We start from the raw sequence: 12361 nt of genomic DNA, 5'->3' as shown, positions 1-12361 counted from the left end.
GAAATGAATACCTCTCGATATGCTATAGGGTTCGTATAGTTTTATGACATCATGGAGGGTTATAGTTGGAAAAGTATAATTCCCATGAATTCCATACTTTTTCATATTGGGGTTCTGTATCTCTGAGAAGTGCCAGATGTGGCTCTTTTGATGGCTACATCTGGCTCACAGACAAATCAGTAGGGGTTGATTCACTAAGCTACACTGCTCAAGCAGCGCAACTTAGTGTGGCAGCACAAGTAAAATTTTCAAAGCAGTGCACGCTACTTACTGTAGCATGCACTACTAACTTACTCGCGCCACCCCAAAACAAACAGCTGCTCCAATTGTCCCACTCTGGGGACTGTCCGGTCCAGTGACTTTGTAGAATGAGATCCCCGCACTTTGATTAGCCCAATAGGCTGCTTGTCACTTGACAGTCCGCATATTGGGCCAAAGTGTGGGGATCTCGTCCTTCAAAGTGAATCAACCCCCAAGTCAGCTAGCTAATTGTACAAGCTGTTAGTCTGTATTTCTCCTGTCTGGCTCTCTGGGAAATTGCTGATGTTGCTGAAACCCAATAGAAGCTGAAGACGTCTGACACTTCTGCTGCCCGGTGGATCAACTGTATACACATCACCATGGCGGCAGGAACGTGAGCCCTACTGTCCCAGTTTGAAACCTATTGTATGGCTCTCACGGAATTACATTTTACAATATGTGGCGTTTATGGCTCTCGCAGCCAAAAAGGTTCCTGACCCCTGTCCTAGAGGAACCAAGTGGGATTTACCCAGTGGGAATTGTAATGGTAACAGCCAGGGAATGCATTCAGAGGACCTTAGAAAGTTAGAATACATTACGGCACTGCTTGAAACAGAATTGAATGAATATAAAGGGGTTGTGCCTGTTCACTAGATGGTACCTTAGGCCTATGTCTGGACAGCCTGTGCCCAAAATTAGCTCTGCACACACCTATTCTTAATTGCACAGGATCATTAATCCATCTTACATTATCTGAATGTGCACAAAGGGGGTTTTAAATGTTTGCAATATGGAGGGGTTGCATTAGATGCAACCCCAGAGAATGGATCTGTTGGAAAACACCATTTAATGGCTCATGTGACTTTGTCATATTCTCTTAGTAGAGACCCTGTTATCAATGAACACAATAGAGCAATACAAAGATTGTCCTTTCTAACCTTTATGATATGAGCCACAGATCATGCCTTCTCTTGTTGCTCTCCTAATCTAGGGCTTCTGCTGTTTTGGCTACAGGCCTAGAAATCCAATTAACAGGATGTTTACATTGATCTATGAGTAGGACTTCCTATGAAAGAGACCACATCCTCCTCTACATCACCATCTATCCTGTCTGTTCATTTTAATGTCATTGAGCAGGATTTTAATGGATTCCCAGCTTAGGAGGTGGCAGACTTCATGGGAAATCTCGAGGTCACGTTTCATTTTCTGCCTGTGGGAATTTGGATTAGAACTACTAAGTCATTTTATTACCATATACAGAGCTATTATCTACTTTCTAATTAAAGATTTTAGATGGTCAATCAAATACAGGTACAGATAATCCCGTGTTGATGCAAATTGTATGCAAAATAATGTAGCTTGGAAATGGACAAATCAAATGCAGCAAGTGCTGCATTTGATTGGTCCATTTTAAAGCTGAATAAAGCATCCACAAACACTCTCATCTCATTTACAAGCCACTAAATAGAGAATGGATAGTAAGATGATGATAAGTCTATCTTAAATGCAGATTTATTGCATATTGTATGTAGTTTGAGATGCACATTGTTTGTAGTTGGGAACTTCCTGCTACTTAATTGGCTAAATTCCAAGCAACATACTGTCTGCATTAAAGTGTACCTGAAGGGAAAAATGTGCCCCTGCGTTACTCACCTTGGGAGGGGGAAGGCTCTGGATCCTAAAGAGGCTTCCTCCATTCTTTTCTGCAGACCTGTTCCAGTGCTGGGACCGCCAAAGAGGAGCTTGTGGATGCTCGCACATGCGCACTAGCTTGAGCCCTCTTGGCTTTCTTTGGAAAAAGACAGACCAGATCGGGCACCTGCTACTGCACACGGGCAAGCCGCCTGCGGAGTAGCGCAGACCCAAGTCGCCTCAGCTTTTTCCACCTGAGCGGGATGGTGCCTACTGCACAGACTAAGGGAAGCCACTTTTCAGGAGGCCCAGCAATGGAGCGGCTTGGAAGCCTCTTTAGGACTCTGAGGCTTCCCCTTCCCAAGGTAAGTATCAGAAACGCTGCATTGTAAACCTCCCAAGTTAACATGCAATTTGGACGTATTAGTATTAAATTGACCATCTCTTATTGTGCAACAATTTAAAAGAATTGGCACCACAATCTACAAAGCTACAAGGCAAGTAATGGTTGGCGCACACCGCATGTACAGGCATAGTTGTGTAGTTGTGCTCAACTTCAGCCAGTCCTCACAACTACTTCCATGTCCCGAAGCATTAAAAGCCAGCACCATCTGTAGTATACAATAGCTCTTTTTCAGGTGAACACATACAGTTGTACAGTATATGATCGCTTGAATAAAGAGCTATTGTTACTACAGATGGTGCTGGCCTTTACTACTTTTGGACAGTGTACAAAGCTTTATTGAAAAGGAAGCACACTAAAGTCAGCTGAGGAACAACTTTTTTTAGTGCTCCAGAAAATGAGAACAGCATATTTCACACACGAACACTGAGCACCACAGTCTTTGTATAAGTCCATACGGGCTTACAACTGTACGCAGTGTCCTACACGTGGCCATGAGGGGTAAAGCATTCTTCCCAATGCACCTAGACAGAATGACCACACAGCTGTTGCCAAAACTCTCTTCTAAGTGCAGACTGTTGCAATGAAGGTTTCTGTGGACTTTTATTAGGATAGTACTTCTAAGATGTAAATGTCCTAATTTATCCAGATTATGACATATCCACAGGAAGAAATATGGTTATCTTAAAGTGTCACATTGTTTGTGTGCATGTTCTAGATCAGACATGGGCAAACTTGGCCCTCCAGCTGTTAAGGAACTACAAATCCCACATTGCATTTGCCTTTATGAGTCATGACTGTGGCTGTCAGACTCCTGCAATGCATTGTGGGACTTGTAGTTCCTCAACAGCTGGAGGGCCAAGTTTGCCCATGCCTGTTCTAGATCCTAGGTTCCCCAACACATGGTACATGCACCCCTGTGGGTATTATAGTTGAGCTCAAGAGATACCTGAACTTGCCAGTCAATTCAATATACGGTAGTAGTTTTTTTTGTTTCTTTGTTTTTTAGGAAGGTGATAAATCCTATATACACAATTCTGTATAATTACTTATAGTTAACTAAAAGCATCGAGGAATGTTTGAGAAGCATTTATACACATTATTGGAGTACTACTACAATGTACTGTATGTATGGATGTTGTGTGTCAAGGGGTACTTGAGCTACTGTTGCCCTCAAAAGGCCAACACAGTCTATAATAAATGTGTTCATGCTATAATAATGTTAAACACTGTTCTAGTACACATTTTTCTGCTGATACAAGCACCTTCTTTACATCAAAGGAAAAGTGTGTCCTATGGGAGAAAAATACCGTACTCTATTAATGTTGTTGTTAAAATCCAGTGAGTAAGAAATACCCATGTCCAGATGTTATGTACAGTTGATGTACCTTTTCCAGTCAACAAAAGCCAAATGAATCAGGGTACATGGATAAAGGTATAATGGTCAGATCAGATCAAAACTGAACTATTTGACCTCAACATCAAATGGTGTATTTTGGAGAGCTAATACAGCTCACTATTCAAGGGACATTATACTTAAGAGTGCAGCTGACACTTGTCAGGACAGGAGCAATTTTAGTGAAAAACCTGCTCTCCTCTGCCAGAAAGTTTTCAATAGGAGGAAGGTTCATGCTCCAAGATGACAGTGCATACACAAGAACTGTCTACAATGGCTAAAAGGAGAAGAAAGTGGATGTCCTGGTGTAGTTTAGTAAGAGCCCAGACCAAAGGTGGCCACTAACGATACAATTAGGTGAACAATCGTTTACAAATGATTTATTATTCGTATGAATGATCAGCAATGATCCGTTGGGACCACTAACGGATGAAAATCTCCTAACCAATCCGATCAGATTAATGAAATCGAACTGATTTTTGGATCAATCCCATCAATCTGATCAAATTGGTTAGGTAAAAAATTTTCAGGAAGAATTGTTGCTAATATATCTTTCATGTAGTTGTAATAAGTTGTATGCAGTATCTTTTTTAAATTTTTTTTCTCAAAAAAAACTTCTGCAAATGTTTAAATTTTAAGGAGTGAACAACCTGCGATTCTCCCAGTCTGACTTTGTCAGCAGAAAATAATGTGATTGCTTGAGCTGAGCACTCTTAGATTTCAGTGATAAAGTTTACTCGCGGGATTCACTCTCACAGGACTACTTTGCCTGCGGACTTATGCTGTTATATGGTCATATAACCACATATCATTGCATGTATTTATCTGTATATTGCTATAGAATTGAATCGGAGCTTGTGGCCCCAGTGCGAGTTTCACATGGGGCCCCAAGAAATCTATTGATCTGGAGCCCCAAAACCTATCAAGGACAGCTGCAGAGTCAGAGAGGTGTATTTAGAGTAAGGAGACAGTTTAAAGTGAACCTTAAAGGGAACCTGTACTGAGTAAAATTATAAACACATGAGGTAACTTTAAATGAACATTACATAGTTACCTTGCCATCCGTTCCTCTCAGAAACTCACCATTTTCTTCTGACAATGATCCCTTTCAGTTCTGACAACATTTTGTCAGAACTGAACTATATCAGTTGCTGTTAGTTATGTATCAGTTGATGTCAGTTACAGCTGAGAGAATAACTGAATGTGCTAGGTAATGTCCATGTTTCCCTGTGGCTCAAGTGGGCAATGTTACAGTTTAACGGTGTGCTGACCAGGAAGCTGTTATGGGGTAATAGCCATTTTCAAAATAGAGGACGGATAATTCCATTGATCACAGTGGACAAACAGGACGCAGGAGAAGAAAAAGAGATTGAGGAGTACACTACATGGGAGGGAAGTATGACTTGTGTATGTTTATTTTGACTTTTAATTTTCAGTTCAGGTTTTCTCTAACTGTGAAGGGGAAAAAAAAAGGTTTAACCCACCTGGTTCTTCCTCAAGCCCCCTGCAGCCATCCTGTACCCCTGCAGCTCCTCGAGTGTCCTCTGGTCCCCCACCGTGGCTTAGTTTAATTTTCGGCCGTCTGACAGTGGGCCACCGGCAACGCGTCCTCTTCTTCGCCTTCCACTCCCCCTCCATATGTTTCATGTGCAGACGCAGTACGCTCGTGCCTGCGCTTGACTGTGGGGAAGGCAAAGAAGAGGACACGTTGCCGGGGGCTGACTGTTAGTCGGCTGAAAACAAAACGAAGCCGCGGCGGGGGACCGGAGGACACTCTAGGAGCTGCGAGGGCACAGGACAGCTGCAGGGGGCTTGGGGAAGCCCCAGGTGAGTGAAATGTTTTTTTCCTTCACAGTTAAGGTTCACTTTAGCCATTACCACTGTAAATGCAAATATACAGTGTTCATCACCAGCATGGCACCAACGGAAAGCTAATAAGATGGATGAAGGAGGGTCCCTTGCAGTCGCAACCTCCGCATTCCCTATCACTATGCGAGTGTATCCAGCAGTCCTTCCATTGCCACTTGTCCTGTACATCATGGATGGTAATGCATACACTGTACGAGTGGACTGGCTAATGGCATGTGCACTGGTGAAGTCAGTAGACTCTAGTATGTATCGCTACATGAAACTGCTTATTGTTTCCACTTTCTGTATGCAGGTCATCAGTGTATGTTGTAGTGCAGCAGCATTTCTGCTTTTTTTCTTCTAACACAAAATAGATCTGTTCTAATGATTAAATAAGTGTGTACTCAGGATTTTCTTTTTTTTTGACAGTTTTATGTCCTGGGGCCGATTCTGTTCCCCTTGCGTTTCTTGGTAGCTGCCATCTTCCTGTTTCTCATGTGGCCAATCGCTGCACTCCGAGTTGCTGGGATGACAGAGGAGGAGCTAAGCCGTTCCATTAGACACAGACGCACGTAAGTTCAAAGCCAGTCACTGTAGAAGGGATGAAAGTGTTTAGAGGTTTTTGTCATCGTTATACTGTACAACATTCATTTATTCCCATCTCTTCCCCCTCCATTTCCCATTCCATGTGTCTCCTCCCCTTATGCACACAGCATTCTGCATCACCTGATTTACGTACTGAGCCGCACTATGTTCTTCATGTGTGGCTTCCACTGGATCACCATCCGTGGCCGCCGCGCCTCCAGCTCTGAGGCCCCACTGCTGGTTGTGGCCCCTCACTCCACCTTCTTTGACCCCATTGTTACTGTGGTCTGTGACCTCCCATCAGTTGTGTCCCGAGTGGAGAATCTCAACATCCCCGTCATTGGAGGTGAGCTAATTGACTCGTATAGAAATCTCCATGTTTCTCTGCTTTGATAGTTCTCTGCAAGTGGAGTGGTTTTCTTATTATTCATGAAGTTGTACATATTATAGTGGGTATTTCATTTTTTCCATCTGTAGCCAGGATGTGGAATTTTATCCTTCTTCCTGTAGGCGGCACGCTGTTGCCTCTTCCTGATGGCGGCACACTGTTGCCTCAAGCTATTCTCACCATATCACCTATGCCTAATTTTTCCTAGTTCCTTCTACCCTCCACAATAGCCCAACCCATATTCCTGTCAAGTGTCTAACACTGACCTTCCAAATAGGGCTGACCCTTTAGCCTTCTAAGGAATCGCTAACACTATCCTAATGGCAAATCTATCTTAATTCCAGTCCTAACACTATCTGATACTTGCAACCTAACCAATAACCATAACATAACACTTCCCAGGACCCTATCACAGGCCTCCTTCACCTTCCTAACTCTGTGAATCTGTCAAAACTTATCAGCACTGGGACTGCTAATATTCCTTATGTTGGCTTGCCAAATTACCAGTTAAAATGTAATCTTACGGTATTAGTACTTACCGGTAAAGTGTTGCATGTTGCTGTGGGGGAAAGAAATGATTACCGTAAATGCACTCATTTGAACTGAATTTTGCTACAGTTCTGTCTTCTTTTCCTCAGCTCTGCTTCGATTCAATCAGTCCATTATGGTGTCCCGGCATGATCCAGCATCACGGAAAAAGGTTGTGGAGGAAGTAAAGAGACGAGCAACCTCCTATGGGGAGTGGCCTCAGGTACTCCCTATAGCCAGTAGACCTCGTCACATTGGATTTTTTGTGAAGAATTAGAGATAATTTTACCCAGATGAGAACTTTGGCTAATGTGTAAAACTGGAATTATACTATTTCAAGTACTAGAGGTCACATACATCTAAAACATCATCGTTACTGTAGGTGTCCCTCTCTGTTACCTGTCAGAGCAGTATGGGTTAAAGCCACTCTGACCGACAGGATATGGGGTGAAGTAGTCAAAGTCTGCCTCAGAACTTGGGGTAACCACTCTCCCTGCACCTTGGCCCCATTCTACAGCATTATAATGCATGCTGCCATAGGGTTATACACCTATAAAATCTGATCAGAGAGGGGTCTATTAGCTGGCCACACACTGTACACAGATTTGTTTTATTGACTTCAGCATGAAATTGAAAATCTGTGGATCCATTGCTTGCCTGGCCAACCAGGTCCCCCCCTCCACCAATCTGTGGTTCCCACTGGCAGCGGAGCTCTCACCTGTCCTGCTGGCACGTGTCCTCCTGTCCCATGTGGTTTACTTCAAGCTGCGGGTCTCCTCCTCCCTGTCCAGCGTGTATGCTGTCAGACCTCTAAAACTTAAGCTTGTGTCACATGACAGTGGGAGAGCAGAAGACACATGGAGGAGGAGACCCGCAGCATGAAGTATACCTCCGGACATGGGGGCACACATGGCAGTGGGAAAGGTGAGACTGCTGCTAACACTCAGTCCGTTGTTGCCAAATCGAATGCCACTAGCACCATGCTCCCGGATCGCCGCTGATCTAGCTAAATTTTCTGTCCTGCGCAATCTACTGAATTGATCGAGCAAAGTTTATCAACTTTTTAGCGCATATACACTGGTAAAATCGTCTAGTGTATTGCCAGCTTTAGAAGCACTTGAAGTAATCATAATGTTTTATTTAAACAATTGCTGATGTGGTCATACCTGGAAAACGTTAACACTTCACACAGATTTTCCAATGAATTTAATTAATCTGTACTTAAATCCTGTGGACCAATCCTTTTATGTTTTGAATAGCTATCCTCCCCATTTCTGACTGAAAAAGTATTATTTATGAGGCTCCCTGCACACTGCATCCGATTCTGATTTTTTTAATCGTTTTTTACATGCAATTCCGATTTTTAATTGTTACCGCATCTTGCGTTTTTTTTTTTCTGCGTATTTCTGTTGATGGCATAGAGGGAAAATCGGAATCGCAAATCGGATTTGTGGTGTGCAGGGAGCCTAAAGGTGTTTTGGGGTTTTTTTTCACTGCCATTTTTCTCCATTATTCTACCTTAAATGAAATTCCTAAGACTTTTATCCAATTATACAAAATTGCGCTTTTTCTCAAGCACTGACCCTCCATTGTTTTTCTTATTTGTACAGTTACTGTTTTTCCCAGAAGGCACGAATGGTAATGGACAAGTGTTGCTGAAATTTAAGCCAGGTAGGTGAAGACCTCCTCTCATGACAACTGTGGCATGGTGTGTATGCTTGTCTGCCTTCTGCATTTCTGCTGGTCACTGCTGTCTTTTTATCTCAGGAGCCTTTGTGGCAGGAGTGCCCGTTCAGCCAGTGCTGATGCGATATCCTAATAGACTGGTGAGTAACACTGCTTGGCACTGTGTATTGGTGTTGTTTCAGCTGTCACAGTGTGACTTGTACCTTATAGAAAACAGCTGGTGTTTTTTTAAGTGATCACGTCACTTATTCATGGATAATGGAGTGAACTTAGATTTGTAAAAACAAGATACTTTCTCATAGTTCCTCACTGTGGAATAATAACAAAGAATATATCTGCACACTTGTCTCACCAGTGTGTGTCAAGGCTGCAAGTAATACGCACAAGAAAAAGGATTTCAGTAAAGGCTGAAATCCTTTTTCTTGTTCTTATAGTTCCTGTGCTATAGTGATTCTGGAGTTGGACACTAGCACCCTGTCTGACACTGAGGCTGTACACAGTTTACTATTTCAGCAGTATTGGCAGTTCTCACTAAACAGATTCTGTCAGTCACACCCAGTCCTATCCCTACTATGTCTCTTTACGACCCTTGTCTCAGCTTTGCCCATAGTAAAGTCCTGTGGGTACTAATTACAGCAACCAGTGTTGCTGAGGTAGAAAAGCTACACACTATACCATCTTACTGCCTGATAGGAAGATCATGAATTACTACAGGGTCACATCAATATGGTCATTTTCTTACATAAAGATATGTGAAGTTAAACTGGTACCAAGAATAACCAAACTTTTTTCTGCTTTTGTTGCAGCAGCAAGCTTTAAAGGGAACCAGAGGTGAGAGACTTATGGAGGTTGACATATGTATTTCCTTTTAAACAATGCAAATTGCCTGGCTGATCCCCTGCCTCTAATACTTTTAGCCATAGAACCTGAACAGGCATGCAGAGCAGCTGTATCTGACATAAGCTGCATGCTTGTTTCAGATGTGTGATTCAGGCACTACTGACCAGAAAGATCAGCAGGACTGCCAGGCAACTAGTATTGATTAATGGGAAATAAACATGGCAGCCTTTATATCTCTCTCACCCTGGGTTCCTTTTAAGCTATGTACACATGCTAGATGGAACTTGTTCTGGGCTGTTTTGGCCTAGTATCTAGTGTGTGTACATGTGTCTTCTGTGTTAAAGATCCAGCATGCCGCCAAATCTCTCCTTATGGATGTTAATATAAGCAAAGGCCTTGAAAATACAACCTGCAGAAACTTCCCCTTTCCATGGGCAGGGTCATCCACCCAGTATCTGTTATCAGTCTTTCCAAAGATACCAAGCTATTTAAAGTGGACCTGAACTCTTGCACAGGACAGAAGGAAAAACGAGAAATGCACCCTGTATGTATTTAGAGAGTTTAGCCTGTCTAATTCCCCCTCATCCGTGACTAAACACAATTTGATCTCTCACCTGACTTCCACGGCTGATAAGGAAGATAAGCTCATTTGAAAGCACAGAAGGTTAATATGTCTGCTTCCATGAAAGCAGGAAGTAAAAGCACTGGAGATTTGGACACTGGAGAGGATATCAGCTGTAACAAAAAATGTTTTTCTTTAAAGGTTATTATGCTGTTGTGTATCTTTTAGAGCAGAGTTCTGATTTCAGGTCCACTTCAAACATAATTTTGTCTGCTTAATAGCTAAAATGATAAAGGATTGCTTATTCTCCCTACCACAGCCAGTAGCTTTGTACTGCTCATCGCAGTACATAACTATGGAGCCCAAATGCCACTCCTGCCTCTGCCCAGGGAAATCCAGTGAATGAGGAGCAAACCAGTTTATCTCATCCCATCTATGTGAAATGACTGCTTGGCCCTCCATGCTCTATGGTCGTTTGGCACATCATAGGACTGGGAAAGAGTCAAACAGCTGAAATACACCCCCATATTTTCCAGCATACTATACAACAAAAAAGTAAGGTTGAAAGAAAAAAAGAACATAAATGTAAAACCAGAAATAACCAGTCATGTGTTTTGGGATGTGCACTGTGCATCAAAGCCTCAGCCTAGTGCCAGCCCTAATATTTGGACACCAATGTTCGGTTATTGTGTAGCTGAATGCCTGATATTGGCTATATAATAACTGAGCATGCATGCCCACATGTTACAGCTAATAACGATGGAAGGTTAGTATTAGGGTCAGGAGTTTGTTAGTGTTGCGGATACAGTAGCAGGAGGTAATATTTACCACTTTGAGATCAGCATTTAGTGTTAAATGTTGGTTAGCCATGCACAGTGGGGTGGTGGGACTAGGATTGGGTATTAGGATGAGGGTGACATTGCAGTGGTGAAGATGGGCTGGGTATTAGGAAGGGTTCAGGTTAAGAGAGGAGGTTAGGAAAGAGAAGATCATTGAGGGATAATCGAGAAGCACTGAAAATCCTGCCAAAAGCTCTCTTGCAAAGCTGCTTAGAGAATATTGATAATTGTAGTTTACTGATATTGATCCAGTGGTTAGCTGCACACACCCTTGAAGAAGACCTTGCTGGACACATGAGCCAATTTGTGGGCAGTGTCTTAAACAATCCATCATTATGAAGATACATCAGTTGGTAAAGCTAAAACACACATTGCCTTTCCTTTCTTTCCAAGTTCCTGTGCGTTGTATATATCAATCTGTTGGCTGTACTTGTACACTGAGGCATGTGCAATATTATTATTTAGCATTTATATAGCACCAACATCTTCCACAGGGCTTTATAAAGTAAATCGTCTTGTCTCTAACTGTCCCTCAGAGGGGCTTGCAGTCTAATTACTACCATAGTCCTGTGTTCATTATAGTCTATGGCCAATGTAGGGGGAAGCCAGTTAACTTATCTGTATGTTTTTGGGATGTGAGAGGAGGCCTAAGTACTTGGAGGAAACCCACACAGACACGGGGAGACCATACAAACTTCTTGCAAATAGTGCTCTGGCTGGCATTTGATGCAGGGATCTAGTGCTGCGAAAGTGCTAATCACTACACCACCGTGCTGCCCCTAGTGGCGATTCTTTACTGGTCATTACTGGATTGTCTGCAGCGGAATCTACTTGGGGTAGCCATACATTTAGCGATTTGGCTGTACATTCGACTATTTGATTCGATCATTTTATAGAATCAAGAGAGAATCTAGTGTGTTCCGGAATTCCCAATCGATAAAAAGTGGTTGATTTCATGTCTAATCGATCAGATTAGTTGTCAAGCAAATTGCAAGATATCGGTCGATCTCACAGGAATCGGCTGCTGTTCGCATGTCATTCCATCGACTCTGAATCGATTTTTGCATTGAGTATGGAGACACAACATTGGTCAAATCGAATGTGACGGTGAATCGCATAGGATATTGTTTTTTAGTGTGTGGGTTACTCTAGTCAACCATACTGAAGTCGATTCCTTAATAAAGTCGATCAAATCAGAATTGCTAGATGTATGGATTACCTTTACCATCAATGGACAATCCAATTGTTTTTATCAGATAGTTTGGCCATCTGCTACAGGCTTCGGACCCCGAGCTTTGAGACAATTGAGCATATAAATACCCTTAGCAGAGAGATGTTTGTCGGGAGAAGTTATACCTGCTTTTTTTCCAGGCCTTCAATCTGCAATACTGGTCAGCTAAAACTGTTAAAGCAT

At 42.6% G+C, this 12361-nt stretch overlaps 1 protein-coding gene across 1 annotated transcript in view; it reads left to right on the top strand.

Annotated features, from left to right (window-relative positions):
- The window catches only part of LPCAT4 (lysophosphatidylcholine acyltransferase 4), a 69940-nt gene that overhangs the window by 36161 nt on the left and 21418 nt on the right, over window positions 1–12361 (top strand). The window contains exons 2-6 of the mRNA XM_068241789.1: window positions 5949–6091; window positions 6233–6450; window positions 7131–7243; window positions 8631–8691; window positions 8788–8846. Of these exons, the coding sequence (XP_068097890.1) occupies window positions 5949–6091; window positions 6233–6450; window positions 7131–7243; window positions 8631–8691; window positions 8788–8846 (594 nt within the window). The remainder of the gene's footprint in view (window positions 1–5948; window positions 6092–6232; window positions 6451–7130; window positions 7244–8630; window positions 8692–8787; window positions 8847–12361) is intronic.

This window comes from Hyperolius riggenbachi, chromosome 1, assembly GCF_040937935.1.
Source record: "Hyperolius riggenbachi isolate aHypRig1 chromosome 1, aHypRig1.pri, whole genome shotgun sequence".
Taxonomy (NCBI): Eukaryota; Metazoa; Chordata; class Amphibia; order Anura; family Hyperoliidae; genus Hyperolius; species Hyperolius riggenbachi.
This window is presented reverse-complemented; position numbering and strand designations above follow the sequence as displayed.